Consider the following 19,164-nt stretch of genomic DNA (forward strand, 5'->3'; position numbering starts at 1 on the left):
CGCAAATTACGAGCAATTTTTTCACAATTTTACAAAAACGGACCTTTCACAAAATGTCTGGACAGACCCCTGTGAATATCGATAAGTGATTTTGAAATCGCGTTAATACGAACTCAGGAGTATAATCTTTATGTCACTTAACATATTGCTTTTAATTATAATAGGCTTTTAAATTGAGAGAATATGAAACGCGATATTTGATATAAAATAGCGAATATACAACACAAGACCCGCGATTTTGAATAGCGTAAATAGGAATCAAGATGTGTGATTATAAATAGGGTGAAAGTAATTTTAAATTGCGTTTGCATTGGTAGAACAAAGAATCAAAACGAAAAAATTTTTTCCAGGAGAATTTGAAAAAGAGAAAATTTCTATTAAGAGTACGATTTTGTTATTGTTATTATTATTAAATTTTAAAAAAAGGTAAAAAAAAATCATCCCTGAAACTGGCTTACAACGATGTAATAGCAAGAAAAGTGCAGCTGCGGAAGCAGAAAAAAAAAAAAAAAATATATTCAGTCACTATTCTGTCCGTTTCCCGAATATTTGGCCAGATACTCCGGAAGCATTTTTCGGTAAAGTATTTATCGACAGTTTTTTTTTTTTGTGGAGGGAATTTCAAAATATTTAATAAAGAATAATTTAATATCGTATTTTTTACAACACTTGATCAGAAATAGTTTTTATACATATTTGTTAAGTTCCAAAACTTGTTAATTTATGTTCCGAAAGACAGAAGAAAAAGCATAACTTTGAAACTAGAAAACTTAATGCTGAATTATAGTAGTAAGTTAAGCAGACCTGATTTTTAAAAAATTATGTTCAAGCGTCGAGATCAAGCAAGCTATTTCGCCATTTAAAAAAAAATAATTTTTTTTTCAAGCATTGAGAACTTATTTTAGTTTTTGCTGTTTTTCTGTTCTAATTATAGCACAGAATTATAAGAGAGAGTTTCTTATAGACTTTATTTTAATAGTAACTTTTTTTAGTACGGGAAGATGGATAACAGGTAACCTAGAAAAGTGTGATTTTCACAACGTTCAGGTTACATTTCAGAACTGAGAACTATTTTTTTTCCTTCGGTTTCACTTTCGCTTTTATCAACGTTTTTATTATGACACAGCATTTTTTAAAGAGCGTTTCTAATGAATGCAGGCTTCGTACGCACTAGGAATTGTCAGGGAGAACGAGTCGAAATAAAAATTCAGGAAAAAACGTAATTTTACCCAAAAAAGGGGAAATGGATATCCTACGAAATTTTGAGATTTCACTTTTTCGTTTTCAACCACAATTTGCGCTTGCGTAATTGAATAAAAAAAAAAAAACATTTTTTTTTAATATCTTTCAAAGAAAAAATATTTTTTAATTGAATGAATTCTGATTCCTCACAAGCGCGGTATCATTAGCAAGTTTTGTCTGATGTGGAATCACATCTGCTATCGTTAAAAATCGTTTGCTTTTATATTTTTTCCTGTTTAGTGAAAATAAAAGGAGATGATTGTTTATTTATAAGTATAGGATTATTTATTGCTAAAAGCAGACGTTATTTTAAGAAGCAGATTGCAGCTTTCTTTTCATCAGGTGATACATTTCTAATTCCGCTTTATTGTGAGTTTCTTTTTCCTCTGTTCCCATTATTTCCTATTTAATAAATTGTTCTTCCTATCCATGCATTTTATGATAAAAATTATTATAATTTTTTTAAAATTCGGTTGATCACATTATATTCTGGGTTTTAAAATCAAGTTAGCGCTTCTTCCTTTTCTGTTAGGAAATTTTTAATTGTTGTTTTTATTTAATTTGATTAATAAGCTATGGTTGTATTTTATTATATTTTTTCCTTATAATTAGGTATGAAATATACTACATTTTTAATCGTTAATTTTGTTTTACATTAGTTAATTTGGTGATTCTAATATATATTTTAATAATAATAATATATATAATTTTGAGTTTAACCACCGCACTTTATATTTTTCTATCTATTTACCCATCTTATATAGATTTTTTTTAAAAATAAAAAATCTTAACATACCGCATTTTAGTTTTTTTAAACGTTCCTCTGTTGTTTAAATCAGGGTTGGCAAGGTTTAGGACAGAATGGATTAATCCACGGTTTAAACCGTCCTGTCCAAAACCCCTTTGTCCAAAACTGTCTTAAACTGTCCAAAACCCTTATACTCAAATTATGTCACAATTTTATCTGAACAATATTTAAGAGGTAAAATAAACATAGAACTAATAACATATTGATAATTAAATATACCAGAGAATATTTGTTTTTAAAAGTATAATGTTTTATTATTATTGTTTGACTCTTCAATTTTAACAAAGGAAGATTAATCAGTAATCAAGTTCAATTGGTCCTCTCATTCAATAGTACATAACTGAAGTTTGGCCTTGCCATACAGGTTAAAATATTAGGGACTAAGTGCTTGGTTTGTCATAGACAGGTTTATTTATCTATAGTACTATTCAAGAATACTTTTATTTCATTCATGTTCAATTCTTTTAGCATAGTGGTGATACATCACCAGTGTCAGTTACTGAAACTGATGTTATGGCCTTCAAAAGTGTTAATACATTTTTCAGTTATTTTTGTATTTTCAATTTAAACTAATATATTTATATTTTAAAAAAAATATATATTTTTTTTAAATAGATGTCTTTTTTATCATCCTGTGATGCAGAAATTATAAAAAATTTTTAAAAAAATATTGTGAAAAATGAAAGGTTAATTTTTGAACAAATTTAGTATTTTTTTAAGAAAAGTTATTATTTTTTAATATTGCCATATTTATCCTTATGCAAAAATATTATTTCTCAGTATTAAAAGCTGAACTGTATAAAATCTACAGAGAGCCAGATATTGTGAAATTCATTAAAATAAATCGAATGAACTGGGCAGCTCACATTTTCAGAAGGAATGATGACTCAAATTTAAAGAAAATCCTATTACACAAACCCCTAACGAACAGGAAAAGAGGTAGACCCAGGCTGAGATGGCTAGATTTAGTTGAGACTGATTTCCTTACTCTAAAGGAGAAAAACTGGCGAACAAGTGTCAAAAGTAGAGAGAAGTGGATTCGAATTCAAAGGAAGGCACTGGCCCACCCTGGGCTGTCTAGCCAAATATGATGATGATGAGGAGTATTAAAAGCATATTTATATTTAAAGGATTAGTTATTCACTTTTGTTGTTCAATGAATTGTTGAGCTTCAAAAATTATAAACCTTTTCCTATTATATTATGTTATTTTCTTTTAATAAGTTAATAGTAAATTGTATAAAAAATATCAAATATTTATTGATACATGTAATTATTATGTGTACAATGGTTACAAATATAGAATTTTTACCTTTTACCAAAGTTCAAGGTTTTGGACACTTTAAGACAGTTTAACCATAACCCAGTTTAGGACAGTTTTACCCAGTTTATGACAGTTTTACCCAGTTTAGGACAGTAAAACCCACGTGTCCTGTCCAAAACTAGTTTAGGACGTCCAAAACCCCAACCCTGGTTTAAATATGATTTAAGTTTCAATTAAAAACAGATTACTTGTATAATATTTTTATTAACTTATTATATTTTTAAGATGACTTTGTTGTTCTTTTATTTTATTAATTAATTTCTCCTTTTACTTTTTGTTACCTTGCATCTTCAAACTTGTTTCAAATGAATATTTCCACTATGTAACACTAGTTTCAAATTAATACTTCCGTACTTAGTCATAGGAAGAAATTACGAAATGCAGCTAATGCTGCAATTTTGATGAAGGTAGTTAAACTACAAGTATAAAACATCATAAATTCTTCCAATTAGAAATTTGAGGCCATGAGCTGAACGGCTTTTTGATATTCAATTTTAATTCTAATAAATTTAAACATATGACTACCATATGTCGTTCGTTAACTAAATCAAATCAAGTGAACGAGATTTGAAGATCTACATAACCCCAACTAAATAAAATTGTAAATCCCATTAACTCGATTTGGTGCAATTGAGTTACAAATCAAATTAACTCGATCAATTAGAAATCAAATTAACTCGATTTGGTGTAACGCGCAGTACTCAAGCTATTTTTGCTTGAGTATTGCGCGTTTCATTTCATCATTTTTCGAGATTATTTGTAGTTAACTTTGTAGTTTCATAAATTCGGTTGTACAGAATTTATAGATTCAATTATTTATAAGCACAGAATCTCAAGTTCATGACAAATTTTTTGCGGCAGGTAAAATTTTAAAAATCCCACCCACCTTTCCACCAAAAAGTTTTAAAAATCAAATTAATTTTGGGTGACAATTTACATGAATTTTATTTAAACAGATCAATTTAAAACCCAAAAATATTTAAACATTACGTAAAAAAAAAAAAAAAAGACTTTAAAGAGTTAAGATACATCGAGTTTTTCAATTAGTCACTAAAAGAAGAAATGAAGTTTAAATGAATTGTCCGCAAAAATAAAGATTTAAAAATTTGACTTGGTTAGTAAATCAAATGATATGAAATTTATTAACAAATCTTCTAAATGATAAATGAAGCTTACGCAAACTGGATTTTAAAACTTTTATCAGGAATAAAAAATACTCTTATGAAGAGAAAACATAATTTATTTATACCATACTATTAAGAGATAAATATCATATCTAAACTAAATAAACTGACATTAAATTTTAGATATCATGCAAATTGTAATGAATTTTTCTAGTTTTATGAAATAATGATTTGAAAAGTCATTTCTATGGAAGTTGTAAAGCTAAATTGTCACGCTAACACGCACATTGAAGGTACTGAATAAAAATACATTAATTTTATACATATCTTTTAATGGAGATTTAATTAATTTTTTATCAGTCACTTTTAATCAGAATAAATTTCTTATCAATCAGAAGCATCATTTTTCGAATACAACTACACAGAAAGTATTATGTTGACGTATTTTATTACACACTGACAATTAAGTAAAATAAATGTAAATTAATGCTTATCGCGTACCTTTTATTTTTGACTACGAAGAATTTGAGTTGGAATTAGAGGATTCAATTCAATGGTAAATCCGAATTTCTAAATACAATTGAAAATATCTTCATTCCAAACTATAACTTCCACTCTTTCTAAAAACCGTTGTAGTTGTAGATTTAGAAAGATGACTTAATAAGTCTGCACCTTACAAATTTTGTCGTGACAAGTATAGCCTTTCTCTCATAGAATATGCATATTCTATTGATGCTTTCTTGAAAGGACGGAAACGACAGGAGGTTGTCACGTGAATATGAGAGTGTCCTTTGTGAAGTAATATGAATTCGTTCTAAAAATCAGACTAAAAAAAACATCAGTTTTCATAACTAAAAAGTTAATAAAAATTGACGGTGATACACATTGTAAAAACTAGCAATTTTAACGAGGGACACTTTAAAGTCCAAATAGTAATTCGTCTTTTTTAAATTTTTCAAAACTCTACTTATAACAGTTTTATAATTTAATTACGAGAGTTAAAATACTATTTTTTTAAACTTATATTTTGTAAAAGTAACAAGTCAGGGCCAGAGCTAAGGATTTCAAATTATTAGCTAGTAAATTAGCCAATCAAAAGTATTTGCTAATTTTTGCCAAATGCAAATCTTTACAATTGTTTATAAATTTTTTCCTATAGAAAACAATTTTACGGCCGCTTGTTTCAGGCTTATATAATTTGGACCCATTTCTTAATTGGTTATGCGACGCATCTACTGAAAATTAATATAATCTAATAAAAAATACTGATTTGTTTAGAAAAATTCCATTTTGAGGATCGAGTTAAATCAACACCTCCTAGAAGAAAGGCCTCAGCACCGATCAATTTAGTAGTCCGATAAAACGAACATAAACTGCGCTATGAATGAAAAATAAGAAAGATGTCACTACGATAGGGCTGCTAAGCTGCTCAGTGGTGGTAAATACGAAAGATGTCATTACGCTTGGACAAAGATTGAATTTCTTGTTTATGGTAACCTGTGCTGAGGCTTTCTCTTTTCTAGGAAGTATTGGTTAAATATCTATATCTTTCTTTCCAGTGGAATAATTTTTGCCAAATTTACGATTTTATAGTATTTGGCAAGGTGGCGAATGCTTAGCGCGAGCCCTGCAAGTTGTATGAAAAATTAAAAATAATTTATAAAACTTTTATTTGATCAAAATATTTTAAGTAATTTTTAAATTATAATAACTTTCACCAAACTGTTTCAAATATTTCTTTTTTTCAGTTTATATACCATAAAATATACTTCAGGTGCATTCTGACTGAACATATTATCAATTTTGGCGGATAAATGACATAAATTCGGTCCTTTCAGTTCCCTGCTTAGAAGATAAAATAGATACGTATGTTCAAGTGTCGTATTGAAAGTGGGCAAACCAGATCCTTTTTATCTAATGAAAGTTGAGAGCTTTTAATTTTTATTTTATTCCCCCTGTTCCGTTTTAAGATTTTTCCGAACGGAAATCAGCATTGGTAATAAAATCGGTACTTCTCTTTCAAAATACATCTTTCATTTCATCTAAGCGGTATGAACTAAAAGATTTTTAGTTTTCCTCTCCGTTATTCAAATTAGAGGAACTTTCCATGAGACAAAAAATTATTATTTACTTTGTTGGCAAACAACCAAATTTCTAAGTTAGATGCATATACCAGTATTCTTCCTGAAACGAGCTAAAACTATGTCTTAAAAATATTTTGAAGGATATTCTATATAGTATTTTTAGTCCATTATGAAAATAGCTTTACATTGCGTCATGATTTGCAATACATCTCACAGACAGGTCGGAAGTGGAAGCGAACTTAGCAGGATATGTCTGAAGTATATTAATAAAAGTAAAGAAATTTTTAAACAAAACTAAAATTGAAAGTAAATTTTACGCAAACATGACTAATGATTTCGGATAGCAACAGTTATAAAAAATAATCCGAATATTAAGATATCGAATTTTATAGCCTTCCATAAAATATGTCCCGCTTAGAGGAGAGAGAGGTGACAGAAAGTGTGACACACAATTTGGTTAAAATAAAAACAATTAAAATAGGAAAATTAAATAAGTATTTTTATGTTTTTCATCATTTCATTAACATAAGCACGCATAAAGTTATTCTTGTTGTGTTCACTAATGTCATTAAAGAACATGGTTTAATTTTAAAAATAAAATTTGAAGTATGAGGTATAAAATTAAGGATTCAGAAAAAATTTATACATAATTTCTTAATTTTTATAAATAACTAGAGGAGGCTTTAAAAAGGAATTTTCGCAAAAGGCAATTTCATTTTAAAATTAATAACAATAGAACAAAAATATTCAAACCTCTATATATGTAGAGTTAATTCTTTTATAAGCTATAACGTTCATAATTATCTTAATACATTTTTTCTATAAAGTTTACGTTTCGCCAAAAAAGGTTGATTATTTAAGGTTCCGTAGTCGAAAAAATTGGGAATCGCTGTACTAGACTGTTGACCCGAGACTGCTTCGATTGTTTTCTACATCAATAGCATTTTGTGCCGAACTAACAAGGCTATTATTACGTTATTAAAATTATTATTTTCTGACGAATTTTTTATAAATTTTCAGTCATACTTTTTTTAAAATTATACATTGATAAATATCAGTATGATTTATAAACAGTCCTTCGCTTTATTAGATTGCGTTAAGACAATCTTTAAATAGTTTCAAATCAGGGTTGGCAAGGTTTAGGACAAAATGGATTAATCCACGGTTTAAACCGTCCTGTCCAAAACCTCTTTGTCCAAAACTGTCTTAAACTGTCCAAAACCCTTTTACTCAAATTATGTCACAATTTTATTTGAACAATATTTAAGAGGTAAAATAAACATAGAACTAATAACATATTGATAATTAAATATACTAGATAATATTTGTTTTTATAAGTATAATCAGGGGTCTGTTTAGAAGAAATTTATCTTTTCATAAAAATGGACCCTTCACAAAATATTTTAACTTAAAAACGGACCCTTCACAAAATGATTTTTCTTTTAATCGGACCCTTCACAAATTTGTTTATCTTTATTATTATTTTGTTAATCGAAAAAACCCTTTCCAGGGCAGAAAACAAGAAAGATTGATGTAAACGAATTAAGTTTTGTCTTCGGCAGACGATTCTTCCATTATTCGTCCGAAATTAATATTCTGCTTTCAGCAGTATAGGCTAAATACCAAATATTTGTATGTTGCATCTCTAATTTAGAAGCAGCAATTGTTGTTTATTTTTTAAAATTTAATTTTTTTAATTACAATTTTACAGTGTTGAGCATAATCTTGTATGTCTATACAATTTAAAAACTCCTTGAAAAAATTATTTTTGCAATAACGGACCCTCTTTGCACAAATTCATAAAAGCGGACCCTGGTTGAAAGAAATTGAGTAATTTTTTCACAATTTCACGAAAAACGGACCTTTCACAAAATGTCTGGACAGACCCCTGATAATGTATTATTAATATTGTTTGACTCTTCAATTTAAACAAAGGAAGACTAATCAGTAATCAAGTTGAATTGGTCCTCTCATTCATTAGTATATAACTGAAGTTTGGCCTTGTCATACAGGTCAAAATATTAGAGACTAAGTGCTTGGTTCATCATAAACAGGTTTATTTATCTATTGTAGTACTATTTAAGAATACTTTTATTTCATTCAGGTTCAATTCTTTTAGCATAGTGGTGATACATCACCAGTGTCAGTAACTGAAACTGATGTTATGCCCTTCAAAACTGTATTTGTATTTTCAATTTAAACTAATATATTTATATTTAAATTTTTTTTTTAAAATAGATGTCTTTTTTATCATCCTGTGATGCAGAAATTATAACATTTCCTTAAAAAAATATTGTGAAAAATAAAAGGTTAATTTTTGTACAAATTTAGTATTTTTTTTAAGAAAAATTATTATTTTTTAATATTGCCATATTTATCCTTATGCAAAAATATTATTTATCAGTATTAAAAGCATATTTATATTTAAAGGATTAGGTATTCACTTTTGTTGTTCAATGAACTGTGGAGCTTCAAAAATTATAAACCTTTTCCTATTATATTATATTATTTTCTTTTAATAAGTTATAGTAAATTGTATAAAAAATATCAAATATTTATTGATACATGTAATTATTACATGTACAATGGCTACACCTATAGAATTTTTTACCTTTTACCAAGGTTTTGGACACTTTAAGACAGTTTTACCCAGTTTAAGACAGTAAAACCCACGTGTCCTGTCCAAAACCAGTTTAGGACGTCCAAAACCCCAACCCTGCCAGAGATAAATTTCAATTTGAATTTAATAAAAAAAAAATGCATTTAACAGTACTAGCACTAAAAGTTATTTTCATTATGAGAACATTTTAAAATTATTTTGTGAAACTACTGTTTTTCCGAAAGTTAAATTTGTGAAGGTTCCGCTAAACAGTAGTAAATTTGCCCCAGACCCCTGTTGGTGGTGTATGGTATTAGAAAATTTCAGTCACTCTTAGACTTATTTACTATATTTATTATCCTCTTTTTATAAATCATAGTTAAAAATAACTATAACACTTCTGTGAAATGCGAAAGGAGATAAGGTACACTTTTGTGATAACTAGAATAAAATTTAAACAAATACAAATTAAGCTACAGAAAGAGTCTGTACCTTCTGTAACGCTTGATTCATGTTTGCTTTCATTGCAATCTTGTACATATCCTGACAATAAATACATTAAAAACATAAAATATTACAACTAAAAATTAATATTTGTAATCTGCAATTTTTTATAAGCTATCTCTCCTTTTTTTTCAATGAGTAACTAGAAAGCCCAATAATTTTTTAAAAATAATTTTAGAGCAATATAAGCAAATAAATAATGCTAATTCTTGTATTTTTTTTGTTTGTTTACTAGTAAAAATATTTTTTTTTTTAAAATGTAAACTAACTGATTTAAATCATAAATACCATGTATGAAAATAATTAATTTTACAAAAATCTATTTTTATTTATATTAGCTTAATAAAAAATTATTATTAATTATGTTATTTCCAAATTATATCATGTTCCTAATACAGAGTTTAGATTCTAACTTTAATATAGAAAATTAAATACAGTGAAACAGCAGTTTTATCTGTTTCGCACGCTATCTCGTTTCCTTCTTCATTTTATGCTAGTCAGTGAAAATTGCCAATACCAATAATGTTAAATTATTCTGGATTTCACATTACCCATTTTTAGAAAATTCTGTTTTATTCATTTTGCTGACAGATAAAAAAATGTTTTTTTCTCTCTACAAACCTTGCACAAACTTTCAGACTTTTTTTTTTTTTTTTTAAAGACGAGATTTGTTTATTAGCTGTTTGAAGCTGGTCTGACATTCTTTCTATTCTATTACTTTGCCCTTTTGTCTGTAAGAGGGAATTTTCATCTTGAGTCAAAATCAGAAAGGCAATTGGGATAAATAAAAGGAAGGGTGATTAAAGGAAATAAGAGAGCTTAAATCGTAAAATTTGAAATTGTAATTTTGCCAGGTAACTCCAATCTTTGAATAATTCAACCATTTAAAGAACATTACACTGAACAACTGCTTAATCAATCTTCAGCGTTTCTTGATTCCAGTGACTTGCAATATACGTAAAGCAAAAATAATTTTCTGGAAGCTCTGAATCAGATTTCTGGAGTGCTAAACAGTGTCAACATACATTTGGGTTTAGTCAAGTTGTCTTCTCGATACCCAACAAAAACATTGACTCTTAAGAATAAAATTTCATGGGTGAAGATTTTCCAAAGTCGGTGACACATATATCAACTGCAACACACATATACATTAATTTTCAATTCCTTCAATATCTGATTTAACGCCAGCTCTCGATGTGATGAAAAGGATAAAAAAAAGTAAATAAATATTGGAGGATATACAAATAACTGATCAGGAGTTTCAAAGCAAAAACTATAAAATAATATATATTGGCAAATGTTAACCGAAAAGCAAATTTGCAGCCAACAGGAAGTATTGAGGGGGATATTGTTGAAATTGGATCTTAAAACAAATAAAGATTACACATTTTTTCTAATAGAAATAATTTCAACGCTAGTCCGGAGGAAAACATGAAATTGGTTCAACTGTATAAAAATTTCTACAAAGAAATTTGAACCATTAAATAATTTGTGGAAAAAAGCTGAAATAAACAGGAGAAAATCGTAAGTCACTTTTGAAATGCTACATTTAAATTATTTCTTATGAAATGAATTTACCAAGGAATTGAAATATAATGCTAAAAGATTTTATATTAATCTTTTCGCATTGATTGTCATGCAGGGTTATGATTTTATGTAACCCAAAAATACCTAAAGAATATCCACCTGAAAAAGCCTGTAAAAAAAACCCAAGTGGATTTTAATAATTTGATCTAGTTATATTAATTTTGATATAATTAGATCTAACTATTTATCAATAGCTCATAGTATTTATTCAATAAATAATAAAGTTAATATTTAATTCAGTACTGTTTTATTTTCATTCAATGAATTTAAAATAACCATTGGGGTGGGTAAATAGCGAATTAAACAGATGATAATCAGAAAAATAGTGACCTCCTGCTAAAAGTAGTACCAAGTAAATAAACAGATTTGAAAATCTATTTTAAAGCTGAAAAACTAAAAGAGTAAAATACAGCAAAAAATAAATACATTGCAATTCTCAGAACAGAGTGAAGAAAAAAAATTGACTTGAATGAATTATAATTTTAAAAAAGCAACAGTAAAAAACTTAAGGCTCAGTAAAAAGTAATTTAGTTTCAATTCTTCAAATTTCGGTTTTTCATTTGTCCTCCAGAACATAAAGCAATTTGCAAGAACAAACTTTTGAACAAATATGAGTAAAAACTAATTCTAATGTATAGTTAAAAATACGATTTCATTCTTCAAAAATCTACTACAACATCAAAATACTTGCCGGAAATTATGATATGCAATAAAATATCACTAAAAATGTACTAAAATATCAAAAACTGCAAAAATAGTTTGCTGAAATTTCAGTAAAAAAGAGCTGAGTATACTCCTTATATAAGTGACCAAAATTCCAACTTAAATCTTCCAAATAACAAAAAGATTAAAATGGGCATGAATTAAAATTGCCTGAATTGTGATGCATTGTAAAAATAGTGAACTTTATTAGGAAAGAAGTTTCAAGTAATAATTTCAGTAATCAAGTAATAATTCAGTAAGCATTAAAAAACCATGGGGTAATAAATATTCAAGAGTTGATGTGGTCTTTACTTTGACTTTTGGGTCTGTGAAACATAAATTTGTAATGCCTTTTTCTAGATTGCAATTGTTAGACTAAAAATACTTAAAAATAAACAAATATGGCCAACGCATTTGCAAAAGGTTACAAAATGACACCATCGCAATACCTACAGATCAAAACGAGCATATTAAAATAAACTTAAAATCTACAACATAATTTTTAACCCAATTATTTAGTCTACTATCTTTACAATAATATTTCATTAGAATTTGATTAAAAGTTGAAATACTAAAGAAAATTTAATAAAAGTTGAAATACTAAATAATAATGACGATGTTTCACTTTCAATTCGGTAAACGGAAATAATACGTAATGCGCTGAAAATGCATAGAAATATGTTGTCAGAACTGAAGTGTAAGTTATAACTATGAAAAAATTACCTTTAAGAATATGAACTATTCTTTAAGAGTTTTCACTAGATGGTTCACACTTAATTTCTACAAGTTCAAACACAATCTAAAAAATCAAAATATCAGCTGCTGCAATCTTCTGTAATGATGCAGAGTTACTCTCAAACTCAACTACTTGTTCTTGTTAATATAAAATAAATTGCTATTTATTAGTTTCGGTATAGATATCTGAAACTAGATAAGCTTTTCACTTATGAATCGCATCAGTTCTTTCAGTTTTCGTTCAAGTTATACTTCCATTCTGTCTTATTCCGATACACATAGAGAAGAAATAACTGAAAAAGTCGAGGGTTTTCAGTTTTCGTTCTAAAAATAGTCATGCAAAACTCGGAAGCAACTTTTAGAAATCAATAATGGCAATCGTAGAACTGTAGTAGAAAAAGTAAATAAACAAGGTTACGTTTTGCATGGTCTGGAATCGCATTTTAATATTTTATTTTTTCATCAAAATTCTAACAATTACTTCAATAAAATCTTTATTCAGAAATGCTTCTTAGAAAAAGTTTGGTTATAATTTTATGGCGTGGTTATTCCCAATCAACCTTGCCTGTGCCTATAATAAGAGTACCAAAATATGTGACAAAGCATGTAGAAAAAAAGAAGTCAAAAGATCTTGTGCATCAACAACTTTTAAGAAGAAAAATATTACACAGGGGAAATACCAGCATTCCTGTCATATCTTGTACCGAGGGAGAATATAATCATTATCTTGGACAGTTGTATAACGATCGTTATCCTTTACCCCTGCTTTCAAAATTTTGGTATAAAGCTAAAACATCTGGACAAAAATTTACGATTCGACCATACGACACTAACCCTTCTGTTCCAATCGAATATGAAGAAAACGATCCTGATATTTACTGCAAGACAGAGTTTTGCGATCTTAACCTTAATTCTACAATTTGTGCAAGCTTGAAAAACCGTTTTATGTTTGGCGCTCCTGCACCAATACAAATTCTTGCGATTCCTAAGATTTTGGAGGGTGAAAATGTAATGTTGTGTGCAGAAGCTGGTTGTGGAAAAACTATTGCTTATTTGGCACCGCTAATTCAGCTAATATCCAAAGTCAAACAGAAGACCCCAGTTTATCCTAATACACCTTTAGGATTGGTTATAGTCCCTGGTCGGGAATTAGCGGAACAAGTTGCTGATATTGCTTCTAAATTAGGTTATGATTCGGGCATCACTGTGAAAGTTTTGTTATCTGAAGGAACTTTTTTAACACATTTAAAACCATCCAGATATTGTGATGTCGATATTCTTGTTACTACACTTGGCAGTTTAAGTAAACTCAAAGGAAGAGTGTTTAAGCTATCTAATATACAACATTTAGTGCTTGATGAAGCAGATACTTTAACAGACAAATCTTTTATTTATGACTTGTTTTCTGTCTTTAAAACATTAAATATACGCTCAAGCTCAGAAAAATTTGAGGGAAAACACCAAGGTGCTCAAGTGACATTTGTCAGTACAATTTACCCTTCTAACATTTCTGAACTTTATACAGAATTATTCACTGAAAAAGATGTTGTTAAAATATCTTCAAATTACTTACACAGAATACAACCTCACGTTGAACAAAAATTTTGGAGAGTAAATGCAGATACTTATGCAGGTGAACTTTTGCATCTTGTTAAAACAAGCTACCAAAAAAAGGAGCCTACACTGATATTTTGTAATAAATCGCCTACCTGTGATTGGATGACAATATTTTTTAAGGATAATGGTATCTCTTGTGAAAAGCTGCATGGTGCTATGAATCCATTAGAAAGATCAAAAGTTTGGCAAGCTTTTCAAGAAGGGGAATTTGACATTCTATGTTGTACAGATCTTGTATCCAGGGGTTTAGATACACAAAGAGTTAAACATGTTATCAATTTTGATTTTCCTAATAATACTTCTGACTATATACTTCGCTGTGGTAGAGTTGGCCGTGTTGGGACAAATCATGGACATGTTACTAACTTAGTTGCTTCAAAGTCTGGAGTATATACTGTTCAAGATATAGAAAGAGGAGTGCGTAGTGCTACACGATTGCCAAATGTAGATTCAAATATTAAACAGAAAATAAAAAAATTGTACTTTCAGCATTAAATTAAATTTGATACATATTGTGTTAATGATTATTTAAATAAGTCAAGTTTGATCTGTAGAGGTCTTAATTTATTAATTTTCTTTCTTATTCAATAGATTTAACTGGCTTATCTTTTTCACAATTAAAAAATAATATTTATTGAATTATAATTTACTGCACCAGATTTAGAATAAATTATTGCAAAATATTTTATAACTCTACTATTGTAACTTAACAAAAATAGTTATTACACAAATTTTATTTATTTGTTATTATTATAATTTTTTTGGAGGGTGGAGAACTCTTTAACATTTTTTATTTCAGCTTTAAAGATTTTTTTAATGGATTCACTCAGTTAACAATTTTAAACTATTAATGAGATATTATAATAACTAGAGCCCAGATTTTGATGACCTAAAAAATCTCAATTAATGCCCTTACAAACTGCAAAAAATGCCCTTAAAATGCGAAAATTGCGCTAAAAATGCCTTATGACATAACTTAAATAGAAGTAAAAATATTGAACTAAAACAATGTTTTACTCTTTAAAATTATTATGAGTCGTTTCAAAAAATATAAAGCAATGCAATACTTGTTCTACGTTCATTAAAGTTTGAAAAATATGTTTTATATCCTAAAATAACAAAAAAAAGGAAAATATGTTGACTCCAAAACATTTTCATTTTGTATGGAAACTTAAATGAATATAACAACTTCCATCTCATAATATTACTAAATATCAGAATTACAGTGGATTAGTAAATTTTTTTTAATCTTTTGAAACGTAAACGAGCGCCTCTTGTCTGAAAGTAAATTTTTATACCAGGAGAAGCTTCTTTCAACATCTACTGATGTTATCGGTGCGTACTTGAAAAAGACGGTCTCACTTACTGACAATTCTTCTTCAATTTGAAAAGATGTTGCTTCACCTTTTAATATCCTAGAGATTTTCTTCATTGTTTGGAGGCCAGTGTAATAATAAAAAATAGTAAAAATTAGAAAATGCTTTAAAATGCAAAATACGCCCCAAAATTTAAAGAAAATGCCCTATAAATCTCAAAAAATGCTCTAAAGGACGAAAAATGCAAATGTCATCAAAATCCGGGCCTTAATAGTAACATATTGTATAATATAATAAGATATTTTCCATTAAGGAAAAAGGATTTTGAAATCTTATATTACTTTCCTTAGATCTCAAAATTAATAGACTTCTATATCTTTCTTTCTTTAACTTAAAATATCAATTTTAAATAAAAGGTATCTATATATAGTATATATACTAGTACTTAGTGATCTGCAATTTTTAAAAGTCTTTGCTTTGAAACTATGTATGCAATATATCGATTCTGAAAATTTCACCTGAATTACCTTTCAAGATACATGTAAATTTTTCACCATATATTTGCATATACATATATCGTAAACATATTTTTCTGTTTCAGATGAAAACTTTTTGCAGGACAACTTAACTTTTGGAAAAAAGTTTTGCTCATAAAAATGTAGAATTTCATATAAAATATTTTCTTAAGAGTTTATTTTTAACATATAAAGAGAATTAAAGTCACTATGAGAATTTTATTAAAAATTGTTAAAAACATATATTTATCAAAGAGATAGGTATTACACGATTGGGACAGAATATAGTGTTATAGAAATTATAATATAAATCTTTATTTATTTTTGATGTTCTTATGAGGTTAAGCACATTATTTTGGTACATTTTATTAAGTGGAATGAAGTAAACCCTAAAGTTTGTTGATTTTAAAAAATTAACTTAGATTTTTACATTTTTTTGTGCTTTGTTTATTTATATTATTATTTTATGTTTATTGTTGTGTTATTTGATTCTTACATAAATAAAGGAATTTTAAAATAAAACTCTATTAGAACAACATTTCTTCTTCCTCCATAAGAGTTTAAATGTTAAACCAATTAAAATATTAAACAAAAATCATGTCTACAACATTCTTATCCATGCAAAAATTGTATTAATTAGAATCAACAGAAGTTTAAAGCTTGCACCTTTCCTAAAATACAGAAATTTGATCTATTATTACATATTATTAACAAAATTACCACATAATTATATCTTTTTTTGTAATAAATAAATGAACAAGTTTCTAGTAATAATTAAAATGTGTAGTTACTCCAAAAATACTTATTAGGGTAAATATGATTGATATTTTGAAAATGACTTTTATTGAAAAAAAAAATAAAGCTTTAAAAATCTACAATTTACATTTGAAATGTTATTTGCTTTTTATTCTTTGTGAAAAATTACTTTTTCTAAAAGCTTCATTTAAGACCATTTAAAATTTTAATTTGAACAAATAGCAGTACTATGACTACATTTTGTTAATTGTTATTACAAAAAACTAAAATTGGTAGTCTGTTAAATACTCTTTAGTGTATTAATACAAGATATTTTTTTTGGTCACGAAATTGTGAAACTTTAATCCCTATGACACCCCTGGTCAACATTTGGTGGTTGTTATTTTACTATGCTTTAATCATAATAGAAACTGAATGCTATGGTATGGTAAATGCAGTTTTTTCTTTTAATCTAATTCTAGTATTGTCAATTGAGAAGGTTTGAGGAAATTCTTCATTGTTTGTATTTAGTTGTTAAATAACAGCACAAAAATGCTCCAATGCAGCAAAAAAAGAATCTTAGGTTGTTGGGACCCATGTACTGGCTCTGTACCAGAAAATAATAATCTCAACTCAGTGCTACTGTTGCAAAAAAAAAAAAAAAAATACATATATATTGCTTATGAACTGCTATCTGTGCTATACTTGGTTAACCTGGAATTTTCTTTAAACTTTTCGTTGCGGACAATGGTAATTTTGCCTCTATCTTTATATCATCAACTACATTTTTAATAGTACCTTGTTTTGTTTTGCTTTTCATCCTTTTGCTCAGGTTAATGTGAGTGCTAGGTAAATAAATCCTTATAATTAATGACTTGAGGCGATGCAACAGTATATAACAATTCATGTGGTTCAAATGAATATTGTAATGATAATCTGAGGTTGCTATATCGTAAGTACAAAAAATTATAGCTTAAATTTTCATATAAATATTGGATTTATTTTGATTGAAATATTATATTTCTATTCAATTTCTTCAAAATGTTTAATTTCTGTTCTAAGCATATGGTGTTACGCTGGTTATACAGCCATTTACACTAAATAACATACATCCAGAGTACAACAAAGTCTTAAGCAAAAGTGAATACTGTATGTTTTAACTTAAAACCACCTGTTAACAACACTTCATATAATAAAGGGTAAATTGAGTTTTCAAACCAGAAATTAATTTATAACTTTTGTAAAAATATTTACAAAGGTTATCAATGCTTAAAAAGAGACTGATTTTCACAAGAGTACTCAGTAAACATAAGTTCAATAATAAAACTAATCTATATAACATTTTTGACTATAAATTATCCCTAAAACCACATAGGATAAGAATAGGTTATTCTGTCTTCATTTATAGGAGAGTTATAGATCACACTACTTATTCACTTTTATTAAGTAGTAACATAAAAAGAAATAGTAGTTTGAATAATTTTCTCAAGACTTTTCTTTTGTTATTCATTGTCAATGAATAATGTTTATTTTAAAAGCACAAAAATATTTAACAGAGTTCAGTTCTAATGGCTGTTAAATAACATTACGTCTAAGAAATAGCAAACAGGATTTATTTTATTGGTTGTTATAATTAAAGTTTCGAAGTCAAGATCATAGACTGAATTTGAATAACAGCTCATGTGAAGCTTAATCCAATAAATTAAATTTTTGTAGTTGGCAATGATGTTTTAATACAGGAAAATTTTCAAAATCTTATTAGATAGACCATATGTTGTTAAATAAATGACTATAACTTCATAAATATTGATGAAGTCTTGGTGCTATCTGTCCTCTTCTACTTGATGAAGGTTTATAAGCCTATTTTGAGCACACAAGCCTGAAAATTTATGTAATTGCAATAACCAATATTGATGAAAGCCAACCATGTGTTACACTTTAAATTTTTCCTAAATTTTTTGTAGCTGTATTCAGCAATGCTTTTACTCCAAAGATTTCTTAATGGTACTTTTTAATTGAGACGTATATATATTTAAATCTCTACATCTAAATAATTTGTAGAAATGAAAATTATAAGTTCAAATAAAAAGTTAGAGAGCAACCACAAATAATTAGTTGTTTTATCAATTGATGTTCTTAGTGTAATGAAAACAAAATCAATTTGTCTGGAAAATTAAGACACAAAGTATATGTAAAATATTTTTTTAATTAAAAGCCGTTTAAAGTTTGCACACTATATTTTTAATTTTTTTTTTATAAAAATAAGTTACAGC

At 27.5% G+C, this 19,164-nt stretch overlaps 2 protein-coding genes across 3 annotated transcripts in view; one reads left to right on the forward strand and one right to left on the reverse strand.

Annotated features, from left to right (window-relative positions):
- Window positions 1–12,951, reverse strand: part of LOC107456652 (protein lifeguard 1) — a 38,016-nt gene extending 25,065 nt beyond the window's left edge. Inside the window, exon 1 of one of the 2 annotated variants that reach the window (XM_016074575.3) lies at window positions 12,697–12,951. The gene's annotated coding sequence lies outside the window, so the exon portion shown is untranslated. Of the gene's footprint in view, window positions 1–4,998; window positions 5,138–12,696 lie in introns of those variants that run through there. The other variant, XM_071181507.1, reaches the window with a different exon arrangement.
- A 101-nt stretch (window positions 12,952–13,052) lies between these two features.
- On the forward strand, window positions 13,053–14,835 carry LOC107456650 (putative ATP-dependent RNA helicase Dbp21E2). Its single transcript, XM_016074570.4, has one exon. It carries the CDS (start codon window positions 13,213–13,215, stop codon window positions 14,818–14,820), a length of 1,608 nt encoding a protein of 535 aa, XP_015930056.1. The 5' UTR covers window positions 13,053–13,212; the 3' UTR covers window positions 14,821–14,835.
- The last annotated feature ends 4,329 nt before the right edge of the window (window positions 14,836–19,164 follow it).

Source organism: Parasteatoda tepidariorum, chromosome 5 (assembly GCF_043381705.1).
Source record: "Parasteatoda tepidariorum isolate YZ-2023 chromosome 5, CAS_Ptep_4.0, whole genome shotgun sequence".
NCBI classification, from domain to species: Eukaryota; Metazoa; Arthropoda; class Arachnida; order Araneae; family Theridiidae; genus Parasteatoda; species Parasteatoda tepidariorum.